This window comes from Arabidopsis lyrata (genome assembly GCF_000004255.2).
Source record: "Arabidopsis lyrata subsp. lyrata unplaced genomic scaffold ARALYscaffold_8, whole genome shotgun sequence".
NCBI lineage: Eukaryota > Viridiplantae > Streptophyta > Magnoliopsida > Brassicales > Brassicaceae > Arabidopsis > Arabidopsis lyrata.
In genome coordinates this window covers 9,937,932-9,950,183 of record NW_003302548.1, presented here as the reverse complement: position 1 = coordinate 9,950,183, position 12,252 = coordinate 9,937,932, and the positions used below count along the sequence as shown (strand labels likewise).

The 12,252-nt window shown below is 32.0% G+C and overlaps 3 protein-coding genes across 8 annotated transcripts; 1 reads left to right on the top strand and 2 right to left on the bottom strand.

Annotated features, from left to right (window-relative positions):
* Window positions 1-3,602: 3,602 nt before the first annotated feature.
* Window positions 3,603-6,709, bottom strand: LOC9299906 (heparan-alpha-glucosaminide N-acetyltransferase). Of its 6 annotated transcripts, none has more exons than XM_021023289.1 (14): window positions 6,571-6,709; window positions 6,272-6,469; window positions 6,055-6,192; window positions 5,907-5,988; window positions 5,742-5,818; window positions 5,556-5,662; window positions 5,364-5,481; window positions 5,153-5,278; window positions 4,982-5,073; window positions 4,825-4,891; window positions 4,487-4,544; window positions 4,212-4,303; window positions 3,959-4,102; window positions 3,603-3,890 (listed from the first exon to the last, which is right to left on the bottom strand). In XM_021023289.1, the coding sequence occupies exons 2-14, from the start codon at window positions 6,437-6,439 to the stop codon at window positions 3,864-3,866; spliced, it is 1,296 nt and encodes a 431-aa protein (XP_020878948.1). In that variant the 5' UTR covers window positions 6,440-6,469; window positions 6,571-6,709; the 3' UTR covers window positions 3,603-3,863. The 6 variants fall into 6 exon arrangements, with proteins under 6 accessions (XP_020878948.1, XP_020878935.1, XP_020878941.1 ...); XM_021023276.1 differs by having other exon boundaries at window positions 4,466-4,544; window positions 6,571-6,708; XM_021023282.1 differs by having other exon boundaries at window positions 4,466-4,544; window positions 5,153-5,269; window positions 6,571-6,708.
* Window positions 6,710-7,395: 686 nt separating this feature from the next.
* LOC9301647 (NADH dehydrogenase [ubiquinone] 1 alpha subcomplex subunit 2) lies at window positions 7,396-9,317 on the bottom strand. The gene is made up of 3 exons (XM_002863783.2): window positions 9,157-9,317; window positions 8,927-9,033; window positions 7,396-7,684 (listed from the first exon to the last, which is right to left on the bottom strand). The coding sequence occupies exons 1-3, from the start codon at window positions 9,240-9,242 to the stop codon at window positions 7,584-7,586; spliced, it is 294 nt and encodes a 97-aa protein (XP_002863829.1). The 5' UTR covers window positions 9,243-9,317; the 3' UTR covers window positions 7,396-7,583.
* Window positions 9,318-9,433: 116 nt separating this feature from the next.
* LOC9301646 (eukaryotic peptide chain release factor subunit 1-1) lies at window positions 9,434-12,008 on the top strand. The gene is made up of 3 exons (XM_021034297.1): window positions 9,434-9,527; window positions 10,231-11,692; window positions 11,770-12,008. Exon 2 carries the CDS (start codon window positions 10,251-10,253, stop codon window positions 11,559-11,561), a length of 1,311 nt encoding a protein of 436 aa, XP_020889956.1. The 5' UTR covers window positions 9,434-9,527; window positions 10,231-10,250; the 3' UTR covers window positions 11,562-11,692; window positions 11,770-12,008.
* The last annotated feature ends 244 nt before the right edge of the window (window positions 12,009-12,252 follow it).

The following is a 12,252-nucleotide window of genomic DNA, read 5'->3' as shown; positions in this document are numbered from 1 at the left end:
CTTTCTTATATATATATATATATATATATATATATATATATATATATATATATATATATATATATATTATGTTCAACCTTTTCTCGATGATTTTTCGTACGTAGAGTTGACTACTAGAAGACAATATATCCTATAAATACAACGAATACGTTAGAGCGAAAAAAATACATGTACATTATGTTAAAAATTTGATATCTATCAAATTATTTTTAATTTCTTTTATATGGAAATTATAGGATTGCCTCATACATATGCCCCAATTTCTTAGACATATTCTAGTGGCCCAAGATTTTAGGTTTCTTTAAAATGTGTTATTTTAAAACTAAGTTAGTCATTAAACCTACAATTATTTATAAATAAATTCAACAAAATAAATAGTGAATAAATATGATAGAAAATTTAAAATAGAAAATTTGATATGTCGTTATACTATGAACTAGATGCGAACCCGCGGTGTACGCATGTATATTTTTTCTTACATTTTTTAGAAGTTTTAAAATTTTGAAATAATTATTTTGGTAAGTTTAAAATTCTTCAAATGTGTGTGCAATTAGTGTTAGAATAATTAAAATAGCTATTATATGGAAATAAACGTGTTACGCAATGCATAGTAGAATAGAAAAAAAAAAGTAAAATCGGTGAAAAGAATGTGGGTCTGTCTATATAATAGTCGTATAGAAAATTTAAAATTTAACCTCAAACAATGACATTTTATACTAGATTAGGACCCTCTCAAATGGATTTTCAATTTTATAATAAAACTAAATTTCACAAAATATAAATTCAGTTTGGATTGCTCCATGTTTTATTTCCCTTCTTTACGATTTCTTCTATTTTCCGTTTATGTAATTCTAAAGCGAATTGTTTGGCTCAATACTCTCGTATATTGTTTTTTGAAGTCACATTTGTAAACTCTTTCCCTCCAGATTCGACAACCAATCATGGAGTTATATTTTATTTAATGTGTGGTTGATAAATAAATATATATATATATATATATATATATATATATATATATATATATTGAAACTTGTCATATGTAAATGGTATATCCAAAACTCTTTTTAGGACAAAGCAGAAAGTATTTTTAGTTACTAAATAGATTTATTTTATATATTCTTGTTTTCTCCTTAAATAAATTTATTATGTTTCAATATTTTATATTCATTAAAACATCTTATTACCACAATCTACTAATTAATTTTAAATTTCAACCACTAACACTTTTACCAAATATTCATCATTTATCAGTATTATTGGCAAAAAGGTTTAAACTATTTTCGCGACATATTCTACATTTTTTTGCAAAAAGATTGTATCTCGCTCCCACTAAAAACTTCATTTTATAATTTCCCTAAATTTTGTGATAATTGAATTTGTTATTAATTAATTATTACTCCCTTCGTTTTAAATAGTTACTTCTTTCGAAGTTAAATTTTGTTTCAAATTAATTATTATTTTATGTTTTCAATATAGTTTTTGATAGATTTTCCCAACTTTATCCCTATTATTCAAATTATCAATTGATGATATCAAATAAAATAATACATTAATTAGGGGTAAAATATCAAATATATATGTTTTCTTAATATGCATGAGAAAACTTTAAACGACAACTAACTTGAAACGGAAAGAGTATTTAAATTTGAGGATAAATTTATTGCAAATTCATTTATGTATTATTGGATTAACATATTTAACTATTTATCTATGAAATTAAATAAATTTATGGGTTGATTTGGTTCATTTAGTTTTGAAGGATTAATAGGTTAATCCAATCAATTTGACTCTTGATTCACAGAAAAATCAATCAATTAGGATAATGCATTGAGATGGATTACACTCAGTTTCGGAACGTGTGACAAATTTTGTTTAGACACCAACTACTATGAAAATCAAAATAAAAAGTATAGCTAATATGTTTTGAATACCAAATAAGAAGATTAATTGAATAGATATAATAAAAAATGAAAATAAAAGATCTCTTTATTATTTTGTTAGTTGTTTGGAAAAATATTTAGCTAGTTGATATTAATAATTTCACGAATACTATATTAAAAAAAAGAACTGAGAATATGGATTCACAACAATGCACTACTACACATGTGAAAATGTGTTATATACACATAACACATACAATCAAATTTTCTTTATTATTTTGGTAAGTTTAGTATTAGTTTCATTTTTCAATTTTTTAGATAATTAGGTCGTAAACATTCTTATTATTTCTTTGTTCAATCGTTAACATAGTTAAAAATGGAAGGGAAATAAAAAATAGAAATATTTTACTTTATTTCAATTTATAAAAATAATAATTATAAATTGTTATTTAAATAATAGTATCTAAATACTTGCGGTCCGGTAATTATTTTTTTTATTTTCTTCTACTTACGGTTGGGCGATAAACATATTTTCAATCCAATTCATCTAATATTAAAAATATATTGTTATTTGCAATTTCAATATTAATCTTTTTTTTAACTGATATTCATGCACAAGAGAATAAAAAAATTATAGTAAAGAAAAATTGTGGACTTGATTTACTTTTTATTATGATGCGTTTTATAGACATCGTGAACATAGTGAATGAATGATATGAGATCGTAACATGTTAACTTTGACATCGAATTAACGGTGGGTTGTCTAAGCCTAAAACAACCATAAACATAACTAGATAGATAGGAAGATCGGGATCACCACATTTGGATAAAGTTGCCACTACCAAGTGATAAAGCAACCGGCTGAGTTAACACCACACCTGGATAAAATTATCACTACTAAATAATAAAGACGCTCGAATCCACCACTAAATATTCAAATAAGCTCAACTCTATTAAATCCATCCCATGAAGTTGCAGTCCACGATTAAGTACGTGGTTTGGTAAGAATCAAAATGGTCATTGCTAGCCTAGTTTTGTGTTATTGAGTTGTCTCCAAACTTTGTACCTCTGTTCCCGCAACATTTTATGTTGATTTAGAAATGTATTAATTTCCTTTTTTCCAATTTATGTAGTTTAATACTCACTGTGTTCCTTTTTAATCCAAATTTGAGAAAACACTTTTGTTGCAAAAAAACTACATTTTTTAAGCTTTCTATACATTGTTTATTAGTTATTGATGATGAATTGTAGTTTAAAAAAAAAAAAAACAAATTGAATACTATTCATTTAGAATTGTGAAAAGTTGTTAATGACAAAAATGATGTATTTATAATCGAGATTGGATATGTTTTCTTTATGTGTGATAAACTAAAAAATTGGATTAATTAGGAACATAGGGAATATAATTTTGTTTATGTAAAAATGTTTAATTTAGATGAGGCAATAATATTCTTAAATTATTTTTAAATAGTGGATAAAATTTGTAAATTTGCAAAACGGAGAGGTTTGTTAGAAATTTAATAATAGATATATATATATATATATATATATATATAAATTTTTTTAATAATAATAGATATATATATATATATATATTTTTTGAATAACTCTTTAGAGTAAAAAAATTAATGAGTTGAAGAAAGAAAATAGAGTACTAAGTTGGAGTCTTTGAGAGGGTCTTATACTGACTGCGTTGTCAATTTTATCATCCACAACGTTTTCTATAACCACTTAACATTATTATGCGTTCACTCGTAGTTGTTACAAGAATGTATCATGTAGAAAATTATAAAGATTAAAAAAAAGAATTTTAATATGATGAGATTCAATTTACAAATGTAGCATAAATTGGATTCCACATGTGAATGAATGTGGGATGTGAAGATGAAGATGACTTTCGTTTCTTTCTAACAAAAAGATATTTAAGTTTTGGGTTGATGAAACTTAATGTTTGTTCACCTCCCTTCTCTTCTCTTCTCTTCTTTACTTTCCGATTCCGATTAAATGAAGCTGCAAAAACCAATAACATTTTGAATTTCAACAATGTTAAACGGTAAAATAGACGAAGTAAAACTTACGAGATTGTTAATGGGTTTCTTCCAATAGAATCCATGAATGATTAGGAAAACAAGATTGCAAGCAATGAGAACGTATATCGGTAAGGCATGTATTCCCATCCACTCTAACACAAGGCTTGCTCGTTTGTATCCATAAACGTCAACCTGTGAAGATAGTGATCAGAGAGATTAACATTTTAACATTGTCAATGTGATGTTTCCTACTCTCATAGCATCTGTATGTTATGAGTTTCAAGATACTAGCAAAGCAAACCATTAGGTATATCGCGGATAACAAAAATCCAGAGGCGCCTGAGGTGACACACATGTAACTCAGTGTGTATAGAGGTTTATTTAGATGCATTCCTGCAAGCAACCGGAAAAGAAATGACATAAGGAATGTTATTTCAATGCAAAACTATGATTCTACCTAAAGATATGAAATGTAATTTAAAAGATATTTTGATCTTGCAATGAGTTAGGACAAAAATTTATTTAAATGAGAGTTATAAGAGTCGAAGAAAATACCAAAGAGGTTCAGAGCGAGACCTAACATTAGAAGACAAAAAGAACGCAAAATCCATTGATTCAAACGCTTTTTGTGATCCTGTAAAAAGTTAATTACAGAGCAACAATAGTAAGTTTTTTATAAGATAAGAAACAAATGCTATAAAACCGCTATTCTTATTCCAATTCACCAAAACCATGGAGACAAGACTAACGAGTGACTCTTAACGTCTTATGCTATGGATGGTTCGTTATAAACCCGTCCCTTACTAACATTTCTCTAACCAACTCACAACAGCTCTAATAGGCTACATAGAGGAGACATATAGCTAAGAGTTGAGCAGCTAAACTTCTTCAAAGAAAAATAAAGACATGTTTACCTTGAAGTGGATGATAATATGGCCGTAGTGCAGACCCACTAGGCATGTAACGATAGCCATCAACGAACTACAGTTGAACAAACTTGCAAGTTACTTTGTGAGCAATGGTAAAGCATAACTTGCTATTTAATATTTTTGGGAGAGTAGAAGCAGAGACCTTAAGAGGCCTTCGGGGTCAAAAGGCGCTTGACACCAAGAAGGAGCATCTGGAGGTAATGGCCCATTGTTTGGAGAACTTATACTGCATTGCTGAGAAGATATAAGAAATCAAATGAAATGGACTTAAAACAATGATTGAGAAAAACAAGACTTGGGTTAAATCTAGAACCTTGGTTCGTGCATAAACGGGTTTCCTATACAAATGCTGGATTCCTAGAAACATACGGTCAAGCATTCCAACTGCATTGCAACCTGGTCCAGTGTGTCCTCGTACCCCGCATTTCACCTTCAGATTCTAAACAGTTTCGAGCACCATCGATATTAGGAGCGCTACAGAATATGTAAATAAGGTCTGTAGATGGAAGAAAACATTATCTAACCAAGAATGTTGTCAATGTTGATCCTTGGTCTTCTGTTGAAATCTGATACTCCCAGTCGGACACATATAAACCGTATAGCAAGGACAAATATATAGTTGTAATAACAAATGCAACCACCCTGTCAAATACCAATATGAAATAAACAAGTGCATAAACATCATCTGTGTACAAACTCAAGATTAAGACACTTACCAGTGAAATCTATATTTCTTGATCATAGATAACTCTGAGCTAACATTATGGTTTCCCTTTAACCAAATCTCGCACAATGCAGCAACTAAGTATGCTATCGCTATTCTCTGAAAACAAAACGAAAAAACGGTAATGGAACACAAAAGTTTCAATGCTAGTTCTAGAGAAACCACTAGATATATATACCTGTAATATGCCCATGAATCTAATTTTTTCTACATCTATTCCATAAGTTAAGTTGTTAAGACCATGAATAAATCCTCCTGAAAAGTTCAAAACAATATATAACAAAAGTTATGTATAACCATCATCAAGTCCTATTGAGTTAAAGAATATAATCTAGAACCAAACCTTGAAGAAAAAGACCAAGTAAGAGAAGTTTCAACGACCGAATCAAAGCTTTTCTTGTTGCAACAAACCTACATGACAAATTCTATAAAAAAACATGTTAGTGTGAATCGAAGAATAAGACCAACAAAGAGCAAAAAACAGAAGTTACCTTATAAGCAAAGGCAAGAGAGACACCAACAATAAATAAGAAAAAAGGCATGACAAAATCCGCAAGTGTGACACCATCCCAAGGTGAATGATTAATAGATGGTAAAATCTCTCCAACATCATCCACAAGTATCATCAACTGTTGTTAAACACTCAACAATTATTATACTCTAATTACATTGCTAATTACGTATTAGAAAATTAGAACAAAAACTTACGGCGACAGTAAGACCACGAAAGACATCAAGAGAAACCAATCGTTCTTTGTCGGGAGGAAGAGAAGGACGAGAAATCTGAAGAGCAGACTCAATGTCTTTCTTCTCACGCCATTGTTGATCATCATCACAACTTTTGATTAATTCGTACATCGTCAGTTTCGTCTGCATCCCACAAATTCATCCACTGTAGCGTATATACTAGTATTCACGTCCGTAAAGGAGAAGAGTGAGATATAAAGTTACTGTTATGTTATTAGAGAATGCATTGCGATGGTTTTGCAAAGAAGAAGAGAACGTACCGATGATGAATGAGAATTTTGATTTTGAATTGAAACTGGATTCGCAGAGAAAATTATAATTCGATTTCTAACTAAAAAGTAGAAGAGAAAGAAGGTAAGATTGAAAAAAAATCATGGAGTGGGAGCGAGAACGGTGGAAAAAGATAAAATCTGATTTGTTTTGGAATCTAAATTTGGAAAATTTATTTATAATAAAACTTCCATAAATTAAAAAAGTTGGAACCATAATATTTTATTAATTTATATTAATATTAATTAATCTATAAATTAATATTTATAAATTTTGCAGATGTTAAAAAAAATTAATATTTATAAATTCTAAATTAATTTATAGAGATATTTGTTTTAATTGTTCAATTTTTTAAAAATTGTGAATTGAGACAATTCAATGTAAATAATATCTTTATTATTTTATTGTGTTTATTAATTTATTGAGTATTAACTTTATGTTTGTAAATTTATTATTATTAAATCTTTATCAAAACTCAAAAGAGAAAAGAAAGTTTCAACAAAAAAAAAAAAAAGAGAAAAGAAAGTAGAACTTTATTAACGAGAAACGTTGAGAAGCCACTTGAGATTCTCACGTGAATGTGTTGTGATTGGACCCTTATTGTTGCCGTCAGTTGCGAACTTGATTCGCTCTTAGCAGTGTTTTTGAAAATGGACCGGACCGGGAATCGTTGCTCAAGCCGAGTGCGAGTAGATCTAAAACCGGGATTTGAGTTAAACCCGTCAAAAACTGGCAAAACATCCAAATACGACTACTACTCATAATAATAGCTTTCTCTACTACACTTGTTATCGTTTATTTTCTCTTTTCTGTGGTTTTCACTAATAAGGAATGATACGATTTATTCCAAGTTCAAGGATTACACAAAAAAAACCAACTCAAACGCAAGGCGATATGACGCCGTGGAGTTACAATGTAGTAGAATGACAGGAAATGTCAAATGAGGTGTTTCCGGTTTAATCTTATTCGGGATGATATAGAAAAAACAAACAAACAAACAACCTTAGGCTTTTGTAGCTCCGGATTTCACAAGGTTTTCAAGGGCCTTAAGAATCTGTGGATCGGTCAGACCATCCAAGTTTACACACCTCTCCACACCCATATCTGCACAAGGGTTTGCAATCCAAGCACGAATTAACGGAGTACAAAAACAGAAACATTTATAAATACTAGTTTCCAAGTAGACTCGAGGATGATAATTTTAACGCATATGACTGTTGCATAAAACAAGTTTGTCACCAAAAAGAGAAAGAATCATCTTGTTTTCATCCTTTCATCTAATCCTAGCAGTTATGTGGAGCAGAGTCCTAAAGCAGACGCTTCTTCTCCCATGGATTACATAATTGTTGATTTTCTGATCTCAAAAGCTAAACAATTTCCTAAACATGTCACTAACATGGCTACAAATATCTATAAGCAGGTGAGGAGACATGATTTACAATTTTTATACTTTACAATAAAAGTACAAGCCAATATACATAGTGGTTACACAAAACCTTTTCATTAATGATCAATGACCAAAACTGAATGCAGAAACAAAAGAAGAAGCCACACCTGTTATTACCAATGGGCACATTCATGTCAAATATTTTAAAAACAAACAACTCAAATTAACACTGATATGTGATTACCATAAAATTGAGAATACGAGAATACAAGAAAGCAAAAAAACAGCAGCAGCAGCCAATCGCATAAAATTTCGGCATTCACATCAGACACAACAAGGAACTAGGGAAAACAATCCTCATCTTTAAAGAACAAGCCAATATGCATAGTGGTTACACAATGCATTTTCATCAATAACCAAGAGTCGAAGAGTGAGTGTGAGTGTGCCAAGTGTAATGGTTAACTCAAGATGTTAAAAGACTCTTCTACAAAACAATACTGAACGCAGAAACAAAAGAAAAGCCACATCTGTTATTACCAATGTGCACATTCATGTTGTCAAATCTCTAAAAACCAAACAGTTCAAAATTTAACACTGCTATGTAACTACCATAAAGTTCAAAACAAAACAAAAAAACGCGAGAATGAAAAAGAACAACCGCAGTAGGCGAATCGCATAAACCATGAAATATCAGCATTCACATCAAGCACAACAAGGAACAATTTCATCAATGTACAAGGCTCTAAAAGTGAGTGTGTACTCATAAGTGTAATGGACAAGATGTTATAAAGACTCTTCCATACAAAAAATGAATGCAGAAACAAAAGAAGAAGCCACATTTGCAATTGTAACTACATTCATATCAATTTTTAAAGAGCACAATTAATTTTGACTCTCTATAAGTTAAACAATTTGAGTAAAGCTTTTCCTTCACAGAGATAAGAGATTAAGCAATTTACCATATCTTGCCCACATCTGAGGCTGGATTCCACTACATTCACGGATCAAGATTGGGAATTTAGGGTTTAGAGACTTCAAATCTTTGTAATTCTTCTCAACAAACGTTCTGAAATAACGTAACAAAAACCCTAACAATCACAAAACTTAACGGAAATGGAACATTGAAAAAATCTCCGATCTCAGAGATTGCTTTGATCAATTCGAAAAAAAGAAAAATCAAAACTAAAACCTGGTGGGAGCACTAGCTGGAGAAGATTGACAAAGAAGAATCCTAAGCTCTTTCATAGACTTCGATATGCTTCCTCTCCATGCCATCGTTCTTCTTCTTCTTCCTCTCAACTCTTCAGATGCCACAAAACAAAAGAATGAAAGACCAGAGAACTCTTTGAGTTCATGTTAAAATGGGGTAAGTAAAGTTAAAGGGCTTTAGGCCTAATAATATTATTGGGCTTAGGCCCATTGAAATGAGTCGGTTTTGTTAGGTCTAGGAAAAAAAACACTAGGTATATATTGTTCTTTCTCTGCCACAATTGCGTTTTTTATACAATAAAGAATAGAAAAAGTTGTCCAAGGCTTGAGCGTTGTTCCTTCTTTCTTCAGGTGCTTATTGATCTTCCATCTCTTATGGTTTCGTAATTGTTTGATTTGATTATTCGATTTGATCGATTGATTCTGTGATCTGATTTGTGTTGTTGTTGTTTTTTGTTTTCTGGAATTTTAGATTTTTATATCATATCAATTAGGTTTCGTGTGTTCAAATAAATTTTATCTGAAATTTTGGTTCACGTATCGTTGTGATTATCTTGAATCGTTTTTTTTTTCTGTTCAATTATGATTTTTTTCCTATGATCAGACTAATTAGTCCTTAAGATGAATTTGAAGAGATTTGTTTTTATAAGGCAGATCCATTAGCTATACTTATTTTTGTCTTCATCTTTGAAATTACTATGTAATTTATTGTGTAATTTAATTTCGCTTAAGATTTATTACTGATGAACGCATGCTATGAAGTTTATTAGATTTAATGCGCCTTTTATTACTGATTTTTCATGGTAATTGCAAAATATTTATTTTATGATCAAATATAATTGCATTTAAAGTGGTTGGAACGGGTCACATGACACAAATTGTATAACTCTTTGGTAATAGTTTTGTTCTGTCACCGAGTAATTTGGTATTACAATAGTATCCTCTTTGGTTATTGTTAGTTAGGATTTTATTTCCCTACTCCAGTTTGAGTTATATCTCTTGAGTTGAATTACTCTGATTTCAGTATTAACTAGCTTATGTACTGTTGGTGCAGGTTTTTGTTCTATTGTTAAGATGGGAGACAAAAACGATGACGACAAGAACATTGAGATATGGAAGATTAAAAAGCTGATCAAATCCCTTGAAGCTGCTAGGGGTAATGGAACTAGCATGATCTCTCTCATCATGCCTCCACGTGATCAGGTCTCTCGTGTTACTAAGATGTTGGGTGATGAGTATGGAACCGCGTCAAACATCAAGAGCAGAGTCAATCGCCAGTCTGTTTTGGGTGCCATTACTTCTGCTCAGCAAAGGCTGAAACTTTACAACAGGGTCCCTCCTAATGGTCTTGTGCTCTATACCGGAACAATTGTTAATGAGGAAGGTAAGGAGAAGAAGGTTACTATTGACTTTGAGCCTTTCAGACCCATCAATGCTTCTCTCTACCTCTGTGACAACAAGTTTCATACGGAAGCTTTGAATGAATTGCTGGAGTCAGATGATAAGTTTGGTTTCATTGTAATGGATGGAAACGGGACTCTCTTTGGAACTCTGAGTGGTAATACTCGTGAGGTGCTTCACAAGTTCTCTGTTGATCTTCCGAAGAAACACGGAAGAGGAGGACAGTCTGCTCTTCGTTTTGCCCGTCTCCGTATGGAGAAGCGTCACAATTATGTGAGGAAGACCGCTGAGCTCGCCACGCAGTACTACATCAATCCTGCAACAAGTCAGCCGAATGTGTCTGGGCTAATACTTGCCGGTTCAGCAGATTTCAAGACTGAGTTGAGTCAGTCAGATATGTTTGATCCCCGGCTGGGTGCGAAGATACTGAATGTCGTGGATGTATCGTATGGAGGAGAAAATGGTTTCAATCAGGCTATTGAGCTGTCAGCTGAAATTCTGGCGAATGTGAAGTTCATCCAAGAGAAGCGTCTGATTGGGAAGTACTTTGAGGAGATAAGCCAGGACACAGGGAAGTATGTGTTTGGTGTGGAAGATACATTGAATGCTTTGGAGTCAGGTGCTATTGAGACGCTGATTGTATGGGAAAATCTCGATATCAACAGATATGTGATGAAGAACAATGCGACTGGAGAAACTGTGATCAAGCACCTGAACAAGGAACAGGAAGCCAACACGGAGAATTTCAAAGTAATCGACAGCGACTTGGCTTTGGATGTGGAGGAGAAGCTGTCGTTACTGGAGTGGCTGGCGAATGAGTACAGGCGTTTTGGTTGTGCGCTAGAGTTTGTGACGAACAAATCACAGGAAGGTTCTCAGTTTTGCAGAGGGTTTGGAGGAATCGGAGGAATACTTCGTTACCAGCTTGACATGACTGCCTTTGATTCCGAGGATGGAGATTTTGTTGATGATGATTCGGAATAACAATCAATCAAATTCTCACCATCGCTGGTTGGGGAAGATGGCGCACTGCCATGCCTGAACCAGCCTGCGCGGGCTGTCGGGGTCGCGCATAAGAGAATTGGATAATAATTGAAGAAGCATCTTTTCTGAAGGTTAAATATTGATATCTTAAAACCTTGTTTTCTTCTTGAAATCCCTAAATTAAGTCTCTGTATTGGTGTTAAAACAGGTAGAGAATGAAGGAACATGTGGAGAGTGAAGTAGCCTTCTTGGGTAACGTTGTTGGTGTTTGCATATGGAGTTTTCTTTTGAGTCGGTGTTTCTTTAATAATTTATATTGGTCAGTTTTATTTCAGTATTTTATTACTCTGTCTGAGAGAAACGCGTAGTAATGATTTGGGTTTTTTATTGCATGGATGTTTTGACTTTGGCTTGATGAATAAGTTGGGACGACCAACAATTTCTCTATGCGTCTTTGTTTTGCTTGAAGTTTATACCTTTTTTAGTAGTACTCATGAATGTCTTAGTCAATTGTTCAAAAGTGAAAACAATTTAGGTTAAGCCAATTTCAAAATCTTGATCACCAAGTTCATTAGGAAAAAACATTTTATTCATAGAACAATGCATTGCCACAATTACTAACCACAACGTTTTTAGTGGCAAAAAAAATCAGATTTTCTATGGTTTTAAAGAATTAATCTAAAATTCGGGA